Here is a 26,369-nt window from a genome sequence, read left to right as displayed (position 1 = left end):
ATATGATTCATTTCAGTTTTGATTTTAATCATGAATACAATCCAACTAAACATGATAATGGAATACAGGTTTTAAATAGAAGAATGTTTAGTTAATTTGGGATCTAAAGTACCCTTAGAACAGAAACGACTAAAAGATTTTTTTTTTTCGATGTAACATTTCAAGTATAATTATAATTATAATAGTGTAATACATTATAATTATACCATTCTATGATCTTTGCATTACATACATATGTTATGGACTTATTGATTTCTTTTCTTCATTCATCCCTTGTATCTCACAGAGCATGAGCAACCTGGCTGAAGTGCCTACAAGGAAGTCGCTCCAGCTTAGTTTTAAATAGGGGGTTTTTGGAATAAAAAACATAGAAGTTTTTCTGCGTGACTTATATGTAAAATTAACGATTCTAGATGTTTCTTGGAATGCTGAAAACCAATTTCAGATTTTCTATTCCGGTAGCCATCGATTTTGCAACGAAAACAGGAAAAAAAGCTTAGATTTTTTTTTCTCACTTAAAAGAGTTGAAATCTATGAAATTGGTACCTCAGTTTACAATATCAGTATTTTTTATATATATAAAAATAAAGAACATTTTATGGGTAGGTTGGAATTAATTTCGACCACATGAAGAAATTCATTAAAACGAAATTAAATCAATAATTGATCCAATTTAAGGCTGTCTTGCTGGAGGAGAAGCACGAAACATATTCTAGGATACGCAAATAAAAAAATCGTTTGCGGTATGCGCATCGCACAACTTTCACATTACATCCTACCCCAAGTTTCTAAGTTTTGTGCAAATTGTTGGTTTCGCTAGTTTTGAAAAAATAATAAATCACAAATTTTTTTTATTTTTCTGTTGCTATAAAAATTCTTATTTAGAATTTCTCGAGGTATAACGAGTGTGAGTTTTGTTCCTGCCAAGAATAAAACAGTTTAACAAAAGATAGTGAAGCCGTAATGCTATCTAAACAGATTGGGTGGTTTCATAGTGCTATCGGCTTTTTCCATTTGCCTCCTTTAGTTATTCATAAAATTCTTTAATTTATTTATCCATTGTTTATTTTTGCTTACGATAAGAACATTATATTTTTTCAAATAAAAGGTACTTTAGAAAAGACTTTTTAAAACATACAAATTGATTCATTGAGTTTAATCGTTGGAGTTTTTTCAAGAAAATTAAAAAATGTTTAAAATCTGATCTATAAACTTGGATTTTCGGTCGGTTGATTTTATCGAAAAGGTTGCTGTTACATCTCAGGCAGAGTTGGGCAACTATAAAACTAATAGCTAAAATTACCATGGGTACGGTATTTATTTATCAATGATTCATTCATGAATAAGCGTCGTATCCATGGCAATCTCTGATCTCAGGCATACTGGACAAATATTGATTAACTTAAATTTCAAAATTATATTATATAAATGTAATAATTATAATAAAAATTCCAAATTATATTGAAAATATTGAATATAATTTCAGTTTCGTACGATTTTTTGTTTTTGAACTGGAAGACTGTTTACTCACAGATTTTGCGTGACTTGATTATTTGGACTCAAGGGACTTTAGTAAATTTTCGTTGATAACTCAAATTAAAATTTTCCCTTACTGTATATTCCATATTCCGATAAAGTAAAAATACCATGTAGCCGAAGATTATATCTCTACTAAACTTTTCACTCACCACTTATCCTATTTTCCCTCAGCCGTTTCTCGTCGTTCACAACCAGTTTTCAGCCACACTCAGCAGTAAGAAAAGTTTGACGTCATTGGAGGAATCTTATCCCTTAAGGATAAATGTAAACACCCTCGACGATGTATGATAAAACAAAAAAGCGTATTTAAAAAAAAAAAAGTTACTTCTATTTTTATAATCAGGGAGCTCTATAACTTAATAAAGTTCCAATAAAATAAAGAAGTATGTTCGAAAAAAAAAAGTTTATTCACTTTATTCAATCCAACAAAAATGACTCGTTATTTTACATTTATTTTAAAACAAATAAATGGGTGTTTAAAAAAAAATCATTAATAGATTGGTTTTCACTTTTATTAGATAATACCCTGGCCTGAACCAACTTTAGTAACTTTAATATTAATTATTAAAGTATGTATCTCCACCAATAACACTCTACACTCTACAGATCTCAATTCCCGCCCTCAACCTTATCCAACTTCAGAGCAAGGAAAAGGGAGTTGTCAGACCGATAAGACTAACATAAGTGAGAGGAAATATTGACCAAGAGAAAATATCATATTTCATAAAAAGCTTGCCGAGGAGATCAGATCTTGTAAAAGGGATTACAACAGTAATAATTATTAAGGAATATTACGGAATTAAAAAATTAAAATAAATCAGTTAAACAAAGACATTAAATTTTGAATGTTTATTTTCCTTTCCTGTGTAATTTATATATTTTTACCAGAATCATTTTATTCAACGTTAAGAAGAGAAATTTGTAAATGAGGAGAAAAATAACAGATTATTGAAGCTCACCGAATATTTTTTTGTTCTCAGACCTCTCAATGAACTTTTATTTAATAAAAAAAATCACATCTGTCTTAAGATTGAAGATAACCAGCGAATTTAACATGTTACAAAATGACAAAAATAGAATTAGTGGCAAAATAGAGTTTGCTATCTAAGCCCTCAGAAAGCTCCTTATTACTAAAAAGTTGCTGGATTCGGTATGTGTAGTCGAGAATCCTCATTGCAACATATCTTGTACAAGTCTATAGGGGTGGTGATAAAATTTGTCGTGATATTTTCGTATGATGTTTTAATTTAATCTTGTTCAGTAGGAATATGTAAGTTTGTGTGCCCTGTTCTGTTAGTGACGTACCAAGGAGGTTGTGTAATCTGCGCAATGTTGGTTGAAATGTTTATTATAGTACGTTCATGTTAAGTTTTTTTTTTGCTATCCCTTAGATTTATTTTAATGATTTAAGCGTTTATTCAACGTATTATATTATTTAACTGCTAATTATGGGGACCCTAGATTCGTTTTTCTCTTTAGAATGTTTCCTCGTAGAGAAAGAGGTGTACAAGAGAGTGGTCAAAGCGAAGATTAAAGATAGTTTTGATCTTCTAAGGTGTGGTCTGTAGTCTCTTAAATATGAAAAAGTTGAGTAAGTATCCTATACCAGAAAGTAAGCTTGTAGGTTTAGTGATAAATTATTTGACGAAAAGTTTCGCAAAGACCAGATCTCAAAGTTTTAACTCTTAGAATGTTACCCCTCAAGAAGAATACTGGGCATAGTAGTTCCCGCCAGCTCTAAAATATCTTTCACTTTTTTCGAAAAACTGAAAAACATATTTGACATTATAGCATACTTTGGTGGGCTGTCAACCGCAACTAATGTAATTATCTTGTTTTTGGTGGATAGGGTTACGGCTTTGGATTGTATTGGAGGTGTATGTGTGGGAGACACACGAATATGTGTAATGTTTTGATGATTATGGCATTACAGCCACGTGCAGTATTTTTTGGTTGATTATTTCTATAGATGGTGTAGTCTGTTAAACCAGAAACTTGAATCTGAAATAAAAAAAAGGACTATAATTTATATAATTGCTAATTCTCATCTGAGACATGTAAAGTTTTAAAACAATTATGTCCATATACTGAAGCTCGCAATATCTTTTGTATTTGGGGAACTTTGAGAGAATTTTGTCGAGGAAGTAAAAAGAAATAAAGCAAACAAAGCTCAAAATATTAAGGAGGCAAACTTCGAATTTGTTCACAGCACCCTCTAGTGCAAAACTTTCCTAGTAAATCTCTTTTTTTTAACTCAATTTGATTGGACTAATTGCTATTATGACCAGTGTTTATTAAACCGGTGTCGTTTAAAATCTGAAACTTTATTATTAGTTAATCTAAAAAAAGCGAATTTGAAGTAAGATCATAAAGGTGTACTATAGGCATGTAGAGAAACTACCCATTCTCATTATGTTAAATATCATTTCTTAGAGTGTAAAACTCATGTAATTTTTTTTTTGGTAATGAATGAGTGTAAAAGATATATGACAAGATTCCTGCAAATATTTTATATTAGATTTCAGCCATTTTATGTTCCTAAGTAATAAAATAATTATTTGGTTAATCATTTCAGCTTATGTTATTTTACAAAGCATGTTAATCACTGAAGTTTAACATAAGAGGCTATATCGACCAATCGTAGTGAACACTCCGATGCAGTCAAGCTGCATATGGTGCGGGTTTTACTCCCGTCTCGTGTATTCCTATTAGTTAAGACAGCTAACAAGGGATTTACCGAATAAAACATTTCAGAAACACGCTCCTCCGCGAACCTATGTTTTTTTGGGGGAGAGGGGCGTATTGATACCGAATTTTAGGTTGCCAACTATCCAACCCCTGGAGAGTTAGTTGGCCCGAACATAAAAAATGTTAAAACAATTTCCAAGTTTTGCCTTATAACTTGAATAATATTTTTTTTGAAGATACACATCTATGTAAAATTAATTATTACATTCAATGTTTGGGTGACCTGCAACGTCACTAGAGTAAGGTAATAAAAAAAAATGGCAGCACCTTTCAGTAAAAAAGTAATTACTAGATTTAAGTCTGAGTTGAAAGCCTACATAAATTATTTCAATAAATGTTTTATAGCGTTATAACACAATGCAGGATATTTCAATATACATCTGGTAATAAAAAATCATAGTCGTTGACAAAGAAACTTTCAAGTGAAGACAGAAATAGAGAAATTCTAATGACTTCCGGGATTCTAAAATGTGATAGTGCTTAACTTTTAACTACTTTTACTTTTATTTCCTTCACACAAATCAGCCGAAAAAGAAAAATAACACCTGAGTGCATTTTGAATTACCATTAATTGTCTTTTTGTTTGATTTTTTGGCCTCTTACTACAATTAATTGTTGTTATTTATAAGAAATGACATCTTATAATTAATGATTGGACAATAATTCTGTAATTGATGTTTGTCTAAAGTTCATTTTACCACTTTCGTGTCTGTTCATAGTCTCATTGTCCTGGAATAGTATTGGTCTTGAAAACGAGTGCAACGATTTCAAAATAATGTTTTACAAGTAGGTAAAGTTTTAGCCTAGAACTGGAATAAGAACATTTAGGATATATTTTATAATGAAGCGTTACTTGTTGACCCTAGGCATTATATGAGGAGATGGCTGGGGGTGCGGTCAGTGAAGAGTACATCGCTGCTTCGCTTGAACAGTGGTACATCTGACAAAAATATTTTTTGGTTTCATTTTGTAATGGACGTGTTCCAAAGATATAACTATAGACAGGGGTTCCTTTCTCTACTGTGGTCCCTCTATAGACTGTCCCAATGCTAGTGAGGCTGTTAAAAAGTAACTACAGTTTATGCTACAATCAGTGGAATACATCAAATAAAAAATATTTCTTTGTCCCATGTGCAACTCTTCAAGAAAAGCACTGACATACAAGTTAATCCTATTTTTTTAGTTCCAACGTATAGGCCAGTATTTCAGGTTTTCATCAGGGCTAAGAAAATCAAAACAATATAAAAATCATAATGAATAAAAACAAAAGTAGAATAACAAGAAAATAATAATATATAAGTGTTATTCTAAGTTCGTTTTATTCATTATGGTTGTTATATTGTTGTTATTGACATTCTGGCCGAAACGTTTTACTTATCTGCGTTCTTCACTCATCGCAACCCCAAACATCTTCTGACATAATTTATTTTATTTTTATTTTTGGAGATGTGTTTTTGTTGAAAATTGCTCTTTATTTGGGAATTACCATATAACAGGCTGGCAACCCACAAGTAATACACTCTTTATGTTTTAGTTTGAGCAAATAAGACCAATTAACACAAACAGAAATATGAGGAAATGTACACAATACTTCGGAAAACTATTAATGAGGTGTAGATAGTTGACCGTAGATTAATGCTTGAAGAAGTTTGTCGGGGGGTGCGGTCAGCAAAGAACAACATACATAAACAAAACAATATTTATTTATTTTATGCCTGTAGGCATAAAATAAATAAATATGGTTTTGTTTATTTATGTTGTTCTTTGCTGACCGCACCCCTCGACAAACTTCTTCAAGAAAACTATTAATATATGAATCTGTATGCTAAAAGACAATCTCAAGTTATTTAAAAAAAAAAAAAGAAAAAAGAAAAGATAATAAAATCACCAAGTATTACAGTGAAACTTCTCTTAACGGACAATTTTTATTATGATTCTGGCCAACAAAGTGCCATTTGAACCCTTCCACGTCGGATACGGACAGCAATTTTATACCCTATGAGGATTTCTCTCTCCTCTATAACGGCTATTGTTCATAAAATAGGAATTCAAATCTCCTCAGGTATTGATAGCATTAAATGACATTTAGTTATGGTAGTCAGCATTCAGTCTATATATACAGCATATCGATGCGTCTATGCAGTATTCAGTGCATATTAAAATAAAAAATGGAATTCCTCACTCAAAATTAGAGGTTTTGCGTTTTAATATAAGAATAACCCAAAAATCTAATAAAAAAAAATCTGTACGTGAAACGTAGCGCTTTTCTCGGATAATGGGGCTACAATTTTCTATTAATTTGGCAGCAGTCACAGGTTACTCCAGGATAATCCTCTATATCCCTGTCCACCTATTTTCAAATTTGTGTCTTATCACTAATATGAGTGTCGGAAAAAACGATGATTGAGTGGATACATTTTTAGAACGATGCATTCACTTTTTTTGTTAAATGGTATGAAATCTTATTATGGGTACTTCCTAACTAACAATCACAAGGCTCAATTTCATTTTATTGTTCTTCTTTTTTTAACTCCTTCTTAACAGACACTTCTTCATAACAGATAAAATTATAATCTCTGAAGGTGTCCGTTTCATAGATGTTTCATTGTACATATAAAATTTTTATTTATATGATTGAATATATAAAATGTAAATAATTTCCTAAAATACTGGGGTAATCTCTGAGGCATTGAGGTACTGGTTTGAAGGAGTACTGTGTGTTGGGACAGATAGCGGTCAAGCCTTAATGGGCACGGTTATGTCGAAGATAGAACTAAGTTAGGGGTAGACTAGAATAAATGTATGAGTGTGGTAGAGTAGGTGGGGGCGGGGAGGGGTAGCGCGTGTGTGTAGGGGTCATGTACCCTTCCACGTGGTGTGGACGCGCCTTAGCTATTGCATCAAGGCCACTCCGCTCTCTCCCTACCCCTCGCTAGTCCTTCTTAAATTGTTTATTGTGTCTCTCAACAGGTCCCTCCTTCCACGCCGACTCTTCAAATCGCCTTAAACGGCCACTATTTTTTGACAAACGTCAAAATATAATTTTTTCAACAGATATAAAAGCCAAAAATATTTTCTGTTACTATTATAAATAAGTCTAGATGTTACACCCACAAACTCCAATAAAAAAATATTTGATTTTCCAAACGCCGAATATTAAACGTAAATACCATTGATAAAACCAATTTAAGGAAGAGATTGGCTGATAAGATGAGTCGGATTTAGAGGGGTTTTACCGGGATGCCGCTAGGGGCGCTAGCTGCGAGCGAACCAAGGGCAGATTGCTGACATGGCGTCTTAGAGCCAGTGTATTATTTCCAACCCGTTTCGGTGTTCATCCCTCTCTTCAGGAACCACAACAATGCCGAGGTAAAACTGTGAGGTCGAACATACGACTCTTCTCTATAAGTGAAATGTAATTTTTAGTGCCTATCTTGTATCAGTGAACAGAATGGTGCTTTAAAATTGTAAAATACGCATTAGGGTCGTCGACACCTTGATAGGATCAATATATTTCTGAAATTTTTAAATCTTCGATTTAGAAATAATTGATTCCATAGAATTTTAAAAATATTATATTCATTTCTTTTTTGTGAATATATATATTTTTTAATGCTAAATCAATTCTTGAAAATCGATCGTTTTAAAAAGGGTTGAGTAAAAATGTTAATGGGGTGGGGGAAAATTGTGCAACATGGCGGAAGGGCTGGGCGTTTTAGTTTAATTCATATCTTTGTGACTTTGTTTTATGCAGTGAAATGATTCGAAACTACTAGGTAAATGTTCCGTGTATTTTTTTAATTGTTATTATTTGTACAATGGTTAGTTTCGGATTCAATTGAGTGTTGAATAAATTCTCCTCTTATCACTAAAACACCTGTGTGATTCATCAATTTAGGCTGTTAAGATTAACCAAATTCTCTCTTATCATTACTATCGACAACAATGACATTTCTATTATCTTAAATAAAACTATGAAGTTTTTGATTTTTCACTTGTTTTTGATTAATTTCATGTCTTGCTGTGGTCTAAATTGGTTGCTTCATATTTGTCCTTCAGTGTTAACATAGTTGTCTGATTTCAGTTAATATCCCAGAAGCCCCAAGTGATATCATTCAGTTGTTTGTATTTTTAATTTCCATTTTTAGAATTTATTTTTCTCTTAATGAGAATACAATTTTTCTTTTGTGTGTAATATTTGAAATTAAATTCTATTTACATAAATATTTTTTTAATTTATTTTGAAGTTTAAACAGTAATTTTGTATTTAAATTATTAAATTAATATTATATTATGAAATAACACAGGCAGCCATGCTTGATTATTTATTCCATTGTCAAGATTCCCAAGGGTAACTTTTTTTTTTTCCTGCATCAATTAGCATTTATTTCAAAGTGTGAAGTTTTGAGTGCAAATTGGTATTGAAATAGTCTATCGTTATTGGATTGGAATGAATTCATTTTTTTTAATAAGATCAAATATATGACTTACATTTGTTCTATTCTTGTTTTAGGTACTTATCCAAAGTCGAAAATAAACAATAGGGGGGGATCAACCATGGGATCTCAAAGGTTTTGTCTTCGATGGAATAACCATCAGACCAATCTTCTTTCGGTATTCGATCAGTTGCTGCACGATGAAGCATTTGTTGATGTAACTCTGGCTGTTGAAGGACAATTTCTTCGTGCCCATAAAATGGTCTTATCAGCGTGTAGTCCATATTTCCAGGTAATTTTTTTTATTTTTAAATAAATTAGTTAGTCTGACCATTTACACAACTTAAATGAGCTATTATTAATGAGGTTACCTTCAGTGTTATGTTTTATTAATTGAAAATAACCTCTATTGTACTGATCATTCACTATTTTTATTACTATTAGTTATTGATATTGCCCTAACAGATTATGTTCATTGTTTATTCTTCTCTTTTTATTGTATTAATTTTTTTTTTTTTATTTCCAGGCTTTGTTTGTTGGTCATCCTGATAAACACCCAATTGTTATTTTGAAAGATGTTCCGTATTCAGACATGAGATCCCTTTTGGATTTCATGTATCGTGGTGAAGTTAGTGTTGATCAAGATAGACTTACCGCATTTCTTAAAGTTGCCGAGTCTTTGAGGATCAAAGGTCTTACTGAAGTTAATGAAGAAAGATGTGATCTTCCCTCTATAGCTAATTCCTTGTTGAATCAAACTCTTCCACCACCACCACCTCCACCTAGTCTTCATAGGCTTTCAATGCCACCAAATGCTCAGCCAAAACGTCCACCGCCTCCAAACCCTATGCTCAATTCAGCTTTGACTGCGCCTAAACGTAAAAGGGGTCGACCTCGAAAACTTTCTGGTAGCAGCCCGAATCCTCCTCATTTGCCACATCCTGATGTTGACCATGAGGATCAAAAGCCACAGACAGCTCCAGTTATGGAAAACCATTTAGGTAAGTAGCAAATTTGTTTGCTTCGGAAGTATTTCAGCCAAGAAGTCATAATTAATGGTATTGTTATCAAACAATAATAATTTTATTAAAATTGATAAAAATAAAGTCTTTGAGGAATTGATTTCTGTGTTATCAATTTATTTTAGAAAGCTTGGCATCTCGGCTTGGGCTACATGCGTTGTAAATTAACTCAAAAAGTGTTTTGATATCTGTGTTAGTTTATTCAAGTCTTTTTATATCAATTCTCGGCTGTTTTATTTTGAATCAACAGATGAATTTCATTTCCACTCTGTTATTTATGTTCTTGTTTATGTATAGCTCAAGATAAGGCTTTTCTATACTAATACCATTTTATCTGTGTTAAAAAATAATGTGGCTCTTTCTTTAATTTTAGATTTTTAATGAAATATTCTGAAAAACTGAAGTTTTTGAATTGTTTGCATTATGATACCATTTAGGACATTAAATAGTTAAAAGATTAAACAGTTTAGACATCTAGTTTAGGTATAATTTATTGTTAATTTAGAAAACATAAATTGATTTGATATGACAATTGAAGCTTGTTTTTGACTATTTCTGTAATTATATTTTCAATTTAAGTTCTGAAGTTATGGGATAAATTATTTTGTTTGTAATGTGTTAGTCTTACTAACTGTTTTTATATCAACAGGTGTAGGTCCTCCTTTTCCACCAATGCCATTGCAACAGCAGCATCCTCAACAAACGAATTCTCTAACAATGCCTGAAATGGCTGTTGGGAATTATAGAAGCTGCCTTGGGCCAGTTGTTGCTCCTCAGGGAATTCCACAATCTTGTAATAATCCGCCTCATCAAACCTCTAATCTTCCGCATACTGTTCCAACTGAAGATCCGGAATCACCTAAAATAGAAGACGAAGAGGAAGAGGATTGTGAAGAAGTACACAAAATTGAAGATGGAGAAGAAGAGGGATGTATGGAAGAAGATGAACCTCCAGATCCACAGCATCTTAAAACAGAGGAACCGAAACCTAGTACTTCCGGACAAGGTATTCTTATTTCAATGTCTTGTTTGATGTATTTTTATTGTTTCTCACTTCAAAGTATAAAATTTAATCTAAATATTGGCATGATGTAAATTTTATTTTAAGGTAATTTTGGGTCTCAGTTCAAGCTAATTTTCATTTATTGTTTTACTGACTTGTTAATCATGTATTATGTCAACATCAAGTCGAAAATTTCTTTCAATCTGGCAATATATTGGACTAATGATTAACTTAAATACTCTTTTTTAATTTGCTATTTTTTTTTTTTTTTTCACTTTTCATGTCAGTTGATAGATAACTAATTCTATTAACTTAAATCTTTTTTTTTTTTATTTCCTATAAGTATGAACTTATTCATATCAGAGTAGGTAACTTTTCTGTGTTTTTAAAAAAGAGATTATTAGAGGACAGGTGAAGTAAGGCGAGGTGACCTTGAGAGGGTAGAAGTGGGGTTGTAGCTGCACCCTCCCCACTCCTAGCATAGTACCCACCCTCCTCAATTACATTGCTTCTTTTATCTTGTCATCCAATTCACTTCTTACTTATTTTTGTTTCTTGGATTTATTTTTCATTCTTTAACAATTAGGTAATTTTTTTATTGTATTAAGGCTAGTGGAAAATTCAGTTTGTTTTAAAAAACAAATTGTTTTATGTTCAAAGTATCAGTATTTTTCTATGACAATTTATACTTTGGGTTTTATTTCCAGATTCATTGGCATCATTTCAAAGCTCAACTCAATCTGATGGCGAAAGGTTTTCATCATCTGGTGAGATATTGATTTAACCTTCTTAGTTTTAATATAATTTACCTAAAATAATTTACAGTGATTTAATATAGTATAATGTACATTATACTATATATCTTTCATATTTATATAATTATTTTTTTATTTATTCTAAGATTAAATTGTACATTACAATTATTTGGGCAAGCAAGCTGCATTAAATTTTTTGTAAAGTTGCATGAATTTTGCAGTAATAACAAAATTTCATGCCGGAGAATCAGTTGAGACTAATGCTTTTTTTACTATATAGACGTATATATATAATCATAAACTTCAAAATTTCATTTTATGTTGATGCTAAATTTCGTCTGATGAATAGAAAATTGGCTATGGCAAGCAGATGGGACACCTTCCTCAAACCTGTGTGTGTCCTTATCTGTGGTTGAAATTTATTCAACATTTTGTGGCCATTCGCGTCAATAGTTACAGTTAAAATGTGCAACATATGAAGTGTTTTAAATCAGAAGTGCTTTGCAGTCATCAGAAGTTGCCGTAAACAGAAGATAGTATTAAGAGGTAAGTTAGGTCCAGAATTATTGTTTTTTTTTTTATATTTCCATGAGGAATGTGTCCCATCTACTTTTTTCTTTTGGTTCTGGGTTTATTCTTCCTTTTGCTTTAAAAGCTCCTGTAGTCTGTTAATTTGCATGATATTTTTATTATTACTGTATTCTTTTAATCCCCTTAAATTTTGTGTATGCAAATAAAACCACCAGAGCATGCTTTGCTTTTCTTAACATTATTCCATCTTCCTTTTTTTTTTTTTTTCTTTTTTTCTTTTTTTTATATAAATTAAATAAAACATTCATGAAAATTTTAGTTGCTAATACAAACTCTATTCTAATAATTATCTGTGTCATTAACATTTACTCTTTATTCTGGTTTTGAATGTGGTATTATACTTGATCTCTCTATTTCATGCCTGAACTTAACATATCAGTGCTCAACTTCCCCTTTTATTTCTTTTTTAATAATGCATAATACTTAGGTTCGGTTAACAACTGCTTTTATCTTTTTATATAATTTCTTTCTATAAACATTTTGCAATTGCTTTATATTATAAATACTGTGATCTCAAATTACCTTATAAAATGGTATTTTCTCTTTCAGGATTGAAGGTGGAACCTAATTCTGATTTTATTGAAATGGACGAAGAAGAAACGTCAAATATTATGACAAGTTTTGATGATTTAATTGCTTGTTCCCCGGCATCATCAGATATAGAAGAGAATGTTGAAGCCGAATTTTCTAGTCAAATTATTGAACCTGAATTTGCTGATGATGATATTAGTCAATTTGAAGAAGATTCATTGCGCAGCCTTATTGGTAGATTGTCAGATTCTGATGGAAATAGGCGACGAATGGACAAAATGTCAATCAGGAAGTTCTGTTCACGAGAAGGGGATCAAGTACACAGATGCACCATTTGCTCAAAAGCATACACTCACATTAGCAACTTTTGTCGCCACTTTCTATCAGCACATTGCGGAAACAAGCAAGAAGTTCATTGCCCTATATGCAACAAACCTTTTACTAGAAAAGATAACATGATGACTCACGCAAAGCAGGTTCATGGTCTATCGTGTATGAGAGGATCGATTTCCGAACAGTTACCTAATTATGACCAACAAACCGAATGAATTTATTAGAATTTTAGTTAAGGAATCAAGACCAAGGAATTTTGTGATATATAACATTTTATAGTTAATGAAATTTTACTAGTATTTTCTTTGAAATAATTGACCAAATATTTTATATCATTTAGGAGTATTTATCACTGTTGATACCAAGAGTCCAGAGATTGCTAAAATTATGGAAGTAGAAAAGTTTTTCTTTTTAAAAAATATATATTTAATATAGGGATATTATTGTTCTTTAATAAATTTATTTACTGTTAATTTTTTAATGTTTGAAAAATTCACTATTTTATCACTATAGAGTGTAACACTTCATTTCTATTGTATGTTGTCTGTTATTGATTGTGGTTGATGTTTCATATGTATCAATTTGATTTTTAAAATGAAACAATATTTATCACATTTTATTGTATCTAGTCATTTTTTCTTAGTCATAAGATAATTAATATCTTATAAGTTTAGTGTTTCTTAAAGTTTAATGTTTCCTTATAAGGTAATTGCATATCACATCTCTGAACTCTTTAAAAAACTATTAGGGTTTATAAATGTTTTTACCATTTTGACTAATATATTAATCATCAGTGCCTTAATATTAATCTTATTCAGGGTAACATCAGCTTTTAATTAAAATATTTACCTTTTATCGTGATCTACAAATCATGGAAGTCTGCTACTAGTCCACCTTCGCTAGTCTTCTATATTTATTAATATGCACCAAATATTTAATATTACCAATGATATATTAATTATTTATTTACAAATTGTTTTATCAAATATTATTTATCCAAAGTTAATTTATTTTGATTTCAAATATCTCAAGTGAGAAATAGTGCCTATGTGTGGTTACACACAAAAAAAAAAATATTTTCATAATATTCATACATATCTTCCGTTTATCTGTTTAAATATATATAACATCTATGATGTTTCATTATATTGTATTTGAATTACTTGCTTTTAAGAAAGTTAAGTTAATTTATTGTTAAAATGTTAGATATATTCTTTATTGTTATTTATCGATGCTGATAATAAAGGATACACCAATGGGTGATCTTTCTTTTTTACCTTTCTCCAATTTTGATTTTCATGAAACGCTTGTTTTTCTTTACTTCTTATTTTCCTTATTTAAATATGGTTTGTTGAATTTTCTTTAATATGTATTTTGTTAGCTTTAAACTTGATGTAATTTTAGCGTTTGAAAAATCGTTCAATTTTTTATTCCTTTTACTTGATTTTAGCGGATATTTTTTTTTTTTTTCATAGTTATAATTTGTCATTAATTTTTCTATTTTTTTTTCTTTATATAAAAAAATGTTTATCATTTCAGTAACCTTCTCTTTTTTTATTTATTTTAATAACATTGCCTGCTCTTATTCCTTTGATTTTTCTGGTTTCTTTTATAGTTGCCCGTGTGTACATTTTGAAAATTAGTGTATTCTGTACCCAAGAACTCATGGAAGAATTGGGGTCCAAAATGTTCGTTTTTCACTAATTTATATGGCAGTATTTTCTTAATCATTGCAAGTTTGGTTTTTAATATTTCCATGTTCTGTTTCATCTATCTTCTTACACATAAAACTGACATCACGAAATCGCTAGTGTTTCCAAGGTAAATATCTATCTTGAAATATATGATTATTAAAATTTGGAAACAGATTCTTATTTTTCAACTTGTTTACAGTCAGCATTAGCAAGGATAAATATTTGTAAGTGTTTTACCAAATTTTGTTGAATTTTATTAGAAGATTGTTAGTTATCAATCTTGTAGGTTTGCATTTCCGTGCAGAAAGCTTGATTTATTAATTTATACCTGAGCTTCATTTTCAATTTTATCATCACTCAAGGGTTATTTTAGTTTAAATATTTATATTCTTTACTTATTATTTTTAACTTTGGAATCAGTGAGTATTAGAAATCTGCTACATATTTATTTAAGCACCGATGTTTTACTTAATTGTTTGCATGTTTTTGATATGCTTCATTTTTTTTAATACTATTAGAAGTATGTTTCTTTAACATTCCAGTAGTTACACCTCCTTATGGCTCTGTGCCTCGCCTTTGAGATGTCTTCTATTTGGTTTAAATTTAGACGCAAGATTGTTCTAAATATTTCTAAAATTCGGTAAAATTATTAAAGCCTAAATGAGTTTTATCAAACAAAAAATTAAAGAATTTGAAAAAATTTCAAAAGTAGGTAGGATAGTATATCGTAGCCATTGGTGAAAATTTAATTATTATTATTATATTTTATGGATTAAAAGTTGACATAATAATTTAATTATAAACAGTTCTTTATTCTATATTTTTAGTTTTATATAACAAATTTAATTATCTTTGCAACCCAACCTTCTTCTCTCTCCTGTTAAACGATTAATGTAGACCTGAGTATAAATACTGCCCACACTTATGAAATCAGTGAGTACTTTTTGTTTCTTTATGACAAGGAGCAACAAAGCGTTAGGCTCTTGGGTCAGCAGGAATCAGGGATTAGTGGACCTGAAGAGACACTAACTACACTAAACAATGTCCCTAGGCCATCTCTGACATAGTGTGTGACTACTGGAGTGTTAGGATTTCCGATTTTTCAGTTTTACTTTTAATTAATAATTAGCCAAAAAAAGTTTAAATTTTGTACACTTTTATTTATAGTGTTCTATTAACTAGAACTAGCCGCTAATAACAGAGCAATTCAATGAAAATATATCTTTCTTTTCCATTGTTTGAAAAAAAAATAATTAAAGCGAACTTATAAATAAAAAGAAAATACTTATTTCCCGTTGTTCATACATTTTTTTCTGTAAATGTAACATTTTTGTATTGTGCCTTATATTTCACATAGTATAATTTTTTTAATAAATAATGTAGTTATTTATAGTATACGTATATGAATGGTTCTAGTCCTGCATGTATGATAGCGAAACTGTTTTTCATTAATAAAAACTCCTGCTCTTGGAGAATCTTTTAATATGGGTTTTATTAATATTTTGGTTTTTAATTAATTTAAAAATGCTTGTTATATCTACTACAATCTCACATGCAACTGCTCTATCAATGTTAAAATCTCATTCAGGCTGCATCTTCCCTTTTGTAGATTAGTTCAGTACTTCATCTGAGAAATGAATTTATACTACAAAAATAACTTATACGATATACATATATATTCTTCATATTAATTAAGTTATTTAATAATTTATTAAATTAATAAATCTCTTTTTAAATTACATTTTATAATCTCCAGTCCACCGCGCATCAGATAAAACAATTGTTATTGTAGTTCATTACATAAATTTGTGTTAAAGTTATGTAAAAGAAACAGTTCAGAGTAGACATGTGACAACAATATTGAGTTAACCTACCTTATCACAAGTTTTAATTTAGAAAGAGTTCTACTCAGTTCAATATTAGAGAAGCCTTTATTGTAGAAGTATTGGGCTCTTATGTTAGGGCATACTTATGTTTATCAGATAGTCAAATCAGTTACGCTTACTAGTGAAGTGATTTAAGAGTTTCTGATCCTAATAAAAACATTCTAAGGCCATTGAAGTCTAAAGTTTAATTTATCAATTTCGTAAATTATGGTAATTTTTCAATTTAATACAAGTAATAATAACTTCTATAATCTGACTACATTATTTTTGTTCCATTAGCCGTTAAAGCTATGAATAGGCAGATGTCTGTCAAAGTTCTTACCTGCTTATTTAATTTTAATTTTATTTTTATTGTTTTTTAGCTTACTGTTTAAAAAAATATTTAGGACGATGAAAAAAGAAATAAGTTAGTCTAACTTAATATACTTTATACAAAAATTTGATGTGAATACAATTGGGTTGGCCACTCCGAATGTTGTAAGATGTGAGAGTAAGTTACACTGTTCAATCTGTAAAGTCTCTTGAATATTTGAGTCTTAGTTTTTTGTTGTTATTTTTTTGTACGATTTTTAAGGTTTGCAAAAATATTTTTTAAAAATTGGGTTCTTGTTCTGCTCTCCACAACTACTGTAGTTAATTAAATAAAATTTTATAGAGTAATTTTCAATTAAATATGTTTACAATTGGCAAAAAATTGTTTTGAATAAGTCATTGAAATGATTTTATTTATTTTAAATCTGTACGTACTGTGAAGAAGTTGCTAAGTATAGTTAACTAGATAATAAGTTATCAACTTCTGGTTGGAAATATAAACTTAGTGGTATGGAACTAAAAACTTAGCAATGAATTTCAATCAACATTTTCAGTAAAATTAATTAATATTTTTTTTTTTTTGAAAATTTAAATACATATGTGACTTTCTAATCAATTTTAAATACATGACCATTCCATTCATATTAGTTCACATCTGGGCCCACTTAGCATTCCATTATTTTAGTTTTAGAATAAAGAACTTGTTGACAATCTAGAAATTCCATATTAAAATTGCTACTTCCTAATATATAATATGGCTTAGCACACTAACCAGCTCAATATACTGCTTACTTGTAGTAAAACAGTTGGGAAAGGCATTTCCTTTTATTATGAGTAATGTGCCATTTCCATTTTATGTGGAGCATTGATCTGGAAATTGTTTTGCTTATAACTTTTTGATAGTAAATCTTATTAGGGATTTGTATAAATAATTACATAACACTACTCGACCACCCATGATGTATTGTGGGTTCATTACTTCATTCTGTGCTTACTGAGTACTGTTCCTCGACCAATTATATATGATGTGGTCAGTACTCATGCACTACCATCAGGTTTTCTCCGTAGACTATGTTAGCCCACGTTCCTCTTATCATCATTTTATAGGATTTCCAAGAGAGGCCTCTTTTAAATAGACTATACACTAGTGGTAAATTTGTTCATCAAATGTTTGTTAAGTAAGACATGTGAAAGAGCAAATGAACTAATGGGAAATTCGCACTTGATGTAAATTATTTGATAGAAATTGTTTATGTGGTTGAGTTAAAATTATGCACTTCTGCAATGATTTCGAGATTTAATTAGTTGTCATAGCCTTCTTAGTGACATCCATGTGGATGTATACATTAGCTATGGCTGTATAAAAAATAAAAATAATGTTATTTTTAGCTCTTTATAAAAGTCTAAAGTACAAATTATTAATACAATTAGCCACCTTAAGTTATGTTATGAATCATTGATGATTTCCATATCAATAATTCATATCAGCAACAATTTCATAGTTTATTAGTTAGGTAAAATTAAGAAAATTGTTAAGCAGTTGATTCGTCAAATGTATGTGTGAATACACTTGCAAGTTTTCGGCTATGGCAATAGCGAATCCTTTTGACTTATGAAAGAAAATCGATCAGGGATAGCCAATATCAGCTGATACATAGGCATTTATTCACGTATACCCTGTTCCACACATGTGGCAAACAATGTTTGACTTATGATTTGCTACTAGTGTGGACCCTGAGTAACTTCAATGTCTACTTACAGCTAATAAAAAAGAAATAAATCAAATTATTTAGTAAAATTTCATTGAGCCTTGGCTTGTGACTTGAGACTCTGATTGAAGGGTTTATCAACTGGAATACATCATAATCATTTCTATTAATAATACATATCGTTTCAAATCTCTTGTCCTTAAATTAATGTGTTATGATACAATAAGGAAGAATGTGGAATAGTTGCATTTTTTTTTTTACTTAGTGGTTTGCATCCTGTAGTTTAAATATATGCTACTTATTCATTGTCAAATTAATTACAATAAATTAATTATGAAAATCTTCCTATTTTATTAAACTTTAATTTGAATTGATTAGACAACAGTATACCTCATAATTTTTTTTCTTTCTAGGAGTTGACATGGACATGAATGTTCTGAGGCTTGTACCACGGTCAGACTTGATGAATTTTTCTGACAAAACTGAAATTGAAAGTGACGATAATGACAGCTTGGTAGTAGACTCAGCTGGTGATGTAGAAAACAACAATGACACAACTGGGCTTCTTGGTGAAGATGAAAAAGGTGATTTTGCCGAACCTTCTCCCCGCCCTCCCCCAACCAAGAGAAGAGTCAGGCGGAGAACTGCCTCGAGCACAGACCCTGCTGAGGCATTAACAGAGATGTCTGTCCGGGGTCTCAATCTCTTTAGGTATGCGTCTATCACAGAAGGAATATATAAATGTATGGAATGTGCGAAAGCTGATGTTATAAAGACTTTTAAAAACAAATACAGCTTTCAACGGCATGCGTTTCTTTATCATGAAGGGCACCAGAGAAAAGTGTTCCCATGCCCTGTTTGTGCTAAAGAATTTTCAAGGCCAGACAAAATGAAAAACCATATGAAAATGGTACATGACTGTTTTATGCCAAAAGAATGTATGTTCTCAACTGTTGGATTTTATCTCCCGCCATAACATTCATATAGTGTAATTTAAAAAACAATGTAATACGATGAGGAAAACTGATTGTTAAAAAGGATTTTAATGTTGGAACATCTATATTAGTTGAAAAGTACAAAGAAGAAGTTATAAAAGATGTAGTTACATTATTTTTTAAGAAAGGAAATATATATATATTTATATATATTTTTACTTCCTAGATTATATTAGAATAATTGTTTAATACCTATCAATAATATTTATGTGTACACATATGCACAAAAGTTATCCGTACACCGCATTTCATTTTATTAAATATTTCACTAAGTGATTTAAGTATCATATTAGTAAAACTAATCCAGTGCAATCAAATATTTGTCTGTGTTTAATAATGTTGCTACTAAAAGCTTTAATATTTTACTATTGGATTTATATAAATCACTTGTTTTGAGGGGGAAAGAAACATTTATAATATTGTTACATATTATGATGATTATATTGTTAAATTTATTTTAAAATTATGATCAATTTAAAATTTGGTTATTGAATGATATTTCTCTATTGTATTAAAAAAAAATGTTCAGAAATATTTAATATTCTTGGTATTTGTATTTAAGGAAATTTTGTTTTTAATATTTTTTTCTCTTTATTTATAGAGTTTTTAGGTTATGTTGAAGTTCAGATAGCTGTTTGTAACCTATATCGAGAACACTTATAGATAGATTTATTGGAATATTTATGTATATAGTATTTAATATTTTTGGTGCTTTAGTTGAGGAGAATGGTAGGTTTTTGTTTGTTTTTCATTACAGGAAGAATTAATGTGCAATATTAATGGTTTTTATTTTGAGCATTATAGGTTAGGTACGAAAATAATTTGGAGTGAATGGAAAATATCTGATTAGGATCTCTTTTTTTCTTTTCTTTTTTCGTTTGTACGTTTCTTGTTCATACAAAATAAAACAAGAAAGTATTTTCCTTCTACTACATCTATATTTTAGACATAGATGTTTTAGCTTTTAATCGACCAAATATTTCATGTAGTTATGAAAATTATATATTTTTTTTTATTTTTTAATGGTAGTATGGGGTATAAATTTAAAGTTACCACTTTCTTTTTTTTTTTCTTTTTTTAATGTATATGTACATTTATTTATTTATTTTACTTTTTCTTTAATCTCATATATTCTTATATGACAGATGTTTTCTTTTTTTTTTTTTTTTTTTTTCATTTTTATCAACATTATTTTGTGTGATAGTATCTCAGTAATCAGAGAAATATCATTCAAGTTGCTTTCTTTTTTTTATTTTCTAATCCCTTTTTTTTTTTAATTTATAAATTTTAAAACATATTCTTGCATAATTGTTTATAAAACATTTGGTTTATAATATGCTGTGGATATAGTCAGTGGTTAAGGACAGTTAATTACAGAAAGGGGAGGTTAGCCTAGCCGAATTAATTTTGAAGTTACAATATTCCTTTAAAAGTACTCCATTTCCAAAAAAAAATATATATATAAATAAATGATTGTGGTATTTTATTAACTAGTTGACTATTGGATATCAATTCAATTAACTATTTGACTATTGGATATCATTTTGATTACAGTTATTATGTAGCTCGAGGGTTTGATTATTTCATGTTTTAATATGAGAAATACATAATGTTCAATTTTTTTAAGAAATATAAATGGAGCACACCTTTGTCATTTTATTTAATTTGATATTTTTAATTATTTGTAGCTAGTTTATAATTTGTTAATCTAAAGATTTAAGATCAGTTTTACGTTTATTGTTAATGGCAATATGATGTGCAATTTCATTAAAAAATGATATAAAACCATATGATGGTTAAGTTCTGGTATTAAAATACCCTTTTAAGACACAAATGAGTTATAGTTTAATATAGTAGATTGATTTTTCTACAAAAAATAAATATATATATATTATATTTCTTTCTTTTACAATACTGAATGTTGATAGCACAGCACTTCATATTCCATTTTTTACTAATGTTATGTATTCAGTATTAAACTTGTGCCTATTCATATCAATCAGTATAAAGGGAAAAGTTGTGATAAAAAAAAAGTTGTTTTTTTATATCTTGACGTTTACTTAACATTTCTCAGTCTATTTATGCTGCGATTCAATGCATTTTTTTTCTTTGTTTTCACAACCAATCAGTTTTTATTTAATTTTTTTATTCATATTTTCAAAATTTATAATAAAAAGGTTAATAAACATCCAAATTACGCTCTTTAAACTTTCTAAATACATGTTTAATATAGAGAGGTTTTTCTTTCTTTAATTAGTTTAATTGTAAGTGTTATTGACCTTGTTTTTATTGCCCGTGATATTTCTACTGTTATAGATAAATTGATTTGTATTATTCACGTGCTTGTAATAAGAAGTATAATAAGACTCATTCAGTGCCTTACTTTACCAATGTGATTTAAAATCATTTGCCTCCTTAGCTTTTAGTCTTTTAAAGGTTAGTCGCCAAGTGTTATATAATTAACATATATTTATATGCCTCATCTTTATAACTTAATTAAAAGTAATTAAGAAAGAAGTTATAGATAAAATTAATAAAAAAAAAGTGAATTCATATTTGTTGTTTATTATATAATTATTAATAGTCTTCATAGTTATTAGATGAGGTCTTTCTTTCTCTTGTTTGATCAAAAGTTTGTTTTGTATCTCCTTTTGTTAATGGGTAGTTGGAAAACCATTCTACTCATAAAGTCTAAGTCTATACAAGTGACTGAAATATGTTATTTAATATTTTTCTTTTATGTAAATATATATATTTAAAAGTTAACTGAGTCTTCCTTATGGAATCTGTAATAATATTGTATTTCAACTTCATCTGTATATATTCTTCAGAAGAAATGTACAATAGAAATTTACTATTGTAAAATTTAATTATTTATATGTTGTATAATTGCTTTTATGTGTTAAAAAATATATATATTAATAGACATTATAGAGTTTATTTGAAAAATTTGTTTTGTAAATAACAGTAATTTTATGCACAAACTTTTTTTTTTTTTTTTTTGTGACCTTGATTATCTAATAAATTAAATATACAGCTTCAAATTGCACAAGGAAAAGTAATAAGTATTATAACTTAGTTTAGAAAAATTTTAATATGTACAAAACTCACTGTTGTAACTAATGTAATTCAGACAAAAAAAAGATAAAAAAATAACAGTTTTTGTTCAAAATTATTAACTTTATGAAGTTAAAAATAAAAATAAAATCTACCTCTAATGTTTTTTTTTTTGTTTTTTTATTATGATTTGTTGTTATCAAGAATGAAATGTTATATTTAACCAAACCTTAATCAAGTTTCATCCTGTTTTACCACCCATTTTCTTTTAGATATTTTGATTCTTCAAAAATTTGTATTGTTTATTTTATATTTTAATATTTATAAATATATTAATGTTGGCAGAAGAATGTCTGCAGTCGGTGAGCGTTTCAATTTGTGAGGATGTGTCTATCACTCCGTTTCCCATAAGGAGTGACTCCTTACCTCCAGAAGCAGTGGTTATATCCCCTGTTGCTGGGGAAGATGTGACGCTTAACCCGGTTCAGTTTGCCCCTCATTTTCTCAGTCACGAAGCTTTGCTACAAGTCAAGGAAGAGTCGGCTGAAGAAACAGAAGATGAATCTCCTGGTGCGACGCCGCCTCGTCGGAGGGACCTCTTAGAATATTTAATGAATGAAGATGGTACTGTAGTGTGTAAGAGATGCGGAGAACTTTTACCTTCTCGAACACAATGGTATAGGCATAAATACAAATTTCATATTGAATCCCCGCCAGCGGCTTTGTTCAAGTGTTATCGTTGTAATGTGTTTTTCAAATCCAGAAAAGGTTATCTTGGTCATTTGAGTACAAGACATTCTCGAGTGGAAGAAAAAGTTGTCATTCCTTGCAGAAGAGGGAGGCGGGGTTCAGAAGATATTTCTGGAAATCCCGAAGAATATGAAAAACAAAGAGAAAAGGAAGAAAAACTCGTAGCTGATATTATAGACAGGGTAAAACGGGAGTGTGAAGCGCAAGGATCAACCGTTTCAAGGAAAGGCTATTCTCGAAGGTCGACAATCATGAATACTTGACAGCAGTAAGTAATCCTTCCAGTTTTTTTCTTGTGATAAGTTTTAAGGCCTCTTGTCAATACACTTGTAAAACATCGGTAGTACACTTGTAAAAATCCTTTTTTGATTGACTGAATGCTCCAAAATGTATACTGATTTTACTTTGTAAAAAAAAAAAAAAGGAAATTTTATGAGCTGTCTTCATGTTTATAAAGTTTTTTACTTTAGATTTTATAAAGAAATTTTACATGTGATTATAAAGATAAAAAAAGCTCGTGTATAGATTACTTTTATTCCGTTTAGTGCTAGATAAAGTTACCTTGTTACAATAAATAAGCTTTACGTTTAAAGATGCTATTGCATGCATGTGATAGTTAATTATTTGTTATTTGGCTTATATATTTTATTGTTAATTATTGATTTCCAAAGGTTATTCTATTTTCTATTTTTAAAATTCTGGCAACTTGGCGTCGATTCTCAGAATCATTTTTCTATTTATTTTTTTTTCTGATAAAATTTAATTGTTTAGAGAAAACAAATTGCAGTTCTTGTATTTTTACATTACCTGTTAAAATTTCTACACAGTACCTGTAAAGTTTTCTAAAGTAGAACTCTAAAATTATTATAGTATAACTAGAACACATACTTTTCAGATCTAAAGGTTAATATTAGGAAGTGTGTTACATCTCTTAACTTGTTAATAAAACATTTTAAAGTTTTCTAGTTCCTAAAATGTACACAAATTATGTAAATAAAAGAACTTTTGAATATACAGTTATAAACTTAACATTATCAGTTATACAATACAGATATTGATTTAACTTACCATGTTTTTCTTAAATACTTATATGTGGATGTTAGATTTTTCCTGTTATAGTGCTTTCATTTATTTCGACAAGAAAGTATAATTAGACTGTTCGCTTATCATGAACAAGGTTTTTTGATTTTGTTAAATAATTTCACTTGTTTTAAAAACAAAAAATTGAAATGTTTTTAGTCACACATAAGAATTTGTTTATTTATTATTATTAATATTTTTATTTAAAAAAAAGAAGTATTTTTCGAGCACAATATCTTCTAATGATAACATTATAATTATAGGTGACGACACTTCCAATTAGTTGAATATTATTTTTGACAAATGGGTTGTTTTACAATGTAATTTTATTTTATTTATTTATCTTTAAAGAAATTATATATTAATTTTGTTAAATCTGACATTTTATTTATTAAATGTTACAATTTTATTATAGCAATAGAAATGAGAATGTTAATTATTTTTGTCAGTTTTATTTAAAGTCAATTGTTTGTCAATAATATAGTGTTTCTGAGCAGGGTCTAGTACTGAGGATGGATAAGTCTTGAATATTAGTTGATTAGAAATACCTTCTCTCAACGTTTGATACTTTGTAACTCCGAAAAAATCTTTATACCATTTCATGAAAAATAAATATTAATTATTCATTCTGGAGACATCTAGAAAGATGTCAGAAATAATTATATAAGTATTCTACAAAACAATGGTTGAAACAAGATGTCTCTAGAACGATGCATTGATTTTTTTATTATCATTGAAGGCATCAAAATCATCTTGCTGATTTTTTTGAGTTACAAAGTATCAAAGCTGAAGTGATTATTTGTTCAGTTGATAATTACTCATTTTTTATAGGCTTGATTGGTTAGAAACCGTATTTCATTCAAAATACTTTTCTTTTATTTCTATAGTTAATGTTTCAGCAGATTGGAGATAAAAGTGATGAAGTGACATTGTTTTTCTATTTACCTGCACCTAAATGAAATCTATGCTTTAGTATTGATAAAACTGAAATTATCAATTATTAACTAATAAATTTGGATAATTTTACAATTCCTTTCAATTTTGAATTGTAGATAGAAAAACATTTATCTTCATAATAATGTCATTGATCAATTTTACGTTTAACCCGACAAGTTATTTCAAATTAATTTAGTTGATCAGATAAACTGAAAAACCTCCATTTAATTTTTTTTTTTTATATTCTGTTACTGCAATTTTTTTTCACTTGTTGCATCAATATATATTGCACCTTTGGGCATAAGTGTAAATTATTCATGGAAAGAATTAATAAATCTAAAAATTTTGAAATAACATTAATAATATGTAATATAATTGTACATATTTACTCAAAATATGGATGTTATTATTTCTAATCCATATTTTCATGAGACATTATTTAAAAAGCTTTAAACATATTTCACTACAATTCTTGAGTATAATTACATCTTTATTTCTTCTAAGAGTAAAATATCTTTTTCCATGAATTTAGCACTGCATTCTTACATAATACTATTAAATATTACAGTATTTAATTTGAATACTTATTGTTAAAAATATTTTTTTTTTTGGTTGTACTTACTTCTTTGGCATTGCAACAGTGTTGATTCCCGGCCTCACTCTGCCATGTCCTTTGCTGCTATCCTCCTATTGTTGCTTTATATTATGTTTCTAGCATTAGATGATGGTAAATTCTTCGAATTACTTATAAAGTTGTCATGCCTCTCTTATGTTAGTCAATGACTTATGTTATTTAAATTAAGTCACTTCAACAGTATGTATAACATCATAATCACCCATTACAGCTGTTTGTTGTAATTAGTTGTTTACTAGTTTTATTTTAGAATGCTGGTCCTCCCCCTTCCCCAAAGAAGTCTTGGCTGCCATAGAATGATGTAGCCTATTAAAGTTCTTTATATTTTAATCTTAGCCTGAGTTCCTCCTCAGTCTTT

General features: G+C 29.1%; 2 protein-coding genes across 8 annotated transcripts; both read left to right on the top strand.

The window, feature by feature from the left end:
- Positions 1–7,504: 7,504 nt before the first annotated feature.
- Positions 7,505–22,702, top strand: ttk (zinc finger and BTB domain-containing protein ttk). Of its 7 annotated transcripts, XR_010843204.1 has the most exons (7): positions 7,505–7,656; positions 8,801–9,015; positions 9,250–9,724; positions 10,395–10,751; positions 11,456–11,515; positions 11,853–12,049; positions 12,644–12,770. XR_010843204.1 is itself a non-coding variant. In XM_014416323.2 (6 exons), the coding sequence occupies exons 2-6, from the start codon at positions 8,845–8,847 to the stop codon at positions 19,533–19,535; spliced, it is 1,626 nt and encodes a 541-aa protein (XP_014271809.1). In that variant the 5' UTR covers positions 7,505–7,656; positions 8,801–8,844; the 3' UTR covers positions 19,536–22,701. The 7 variants fall into 7 exon arrangements, 6 of the variants coding, with proteins under 6 accessions (XP_014271809.1, XP_014271813.1, XP_014271810.1 ...); XM_014416323.2 differs by lacking the exons at positions 11,853–12,049; positions 12,644–12,770 and adding an exon at positions 18,973–22,701; XM_014416327.3 differs by lacking the exon at positions 11,853–12,049 and having other exon boundaries at positions 12,644–13,431.
- A 127-nt stretch (positions 22,703–22,829) lies between these two features.
- LOC112211223 (uncharacterized) lies at positions 22,830–25,402 on the top strand. The gene has a single exon (XM_067046623.1). The coding sequence runs from the start codon at positions 22,947–22,949 to the stop codon at positions 23,622–23,624; it is 678 nt and encodes a 225-aa protein (XP_066902724.1). The 5' UTR covers positions 22,830–22,946; the 3' UTR covers positions 23,625–25,402.
- The last annotated feature ends 967 nt before the right edge of the window (positions 25,403–26,369 follow it).

Source organism: Halyomorpha halys, unplaced genomic scaffold (genome assembly GCF_000696795.3).
Source record: "Halyomorpha halys isolate HHAL.00 unplaced genomic scaffold, Hhal_1.1 Scaffold120.1, whole genome shotgun sequence".
Taxonomy (NCBI): domain Eukaryota; kingdom Metazoa; phylum Arthropoda; class Insecta; order Hemiptera; family Pentatomidae; genus Halyomorpha; species Halyomorpha halys.
This window is presented reverse-complemented; position numbering and strand designations above follow the sequence as displayed.

What these genes read in the sequence shown, in the direction of transcription:
- ttk (XM_014416324.2), top strand. Translation starts at nt 8,845, where the DNA reads ATGGGATCTCAAAGGTTTTGTCTTCGATGGAATAACCATCAGACCAAT. An exon ending in CGTGTAGTCCATATTTCCAG is followed by an intron (nt 9,016 to 9,249) that starts GTAATTTTTTTT and finishes TTTTATTTCCAG; the next exon opens with GCTTTGTTTGTTGGTCATCC. An exon ending in ACCTAGTACTTCCGGACAAG is followed by an intron (nt 10,752 to 11,455) that starts GTATTCTTATTT and finishes TTTTATTTCCAG; the next exon opens with ATTCATTGGCATCATTTCAA.
- LOC112211223 (XM_067046623.1), top strand. Translation starts at nt 22,947, where the DNA reads ATGTTGGCAGAAGAATGTCTGCAGTCGGTGAGCGTTTCAATTTGTGAG.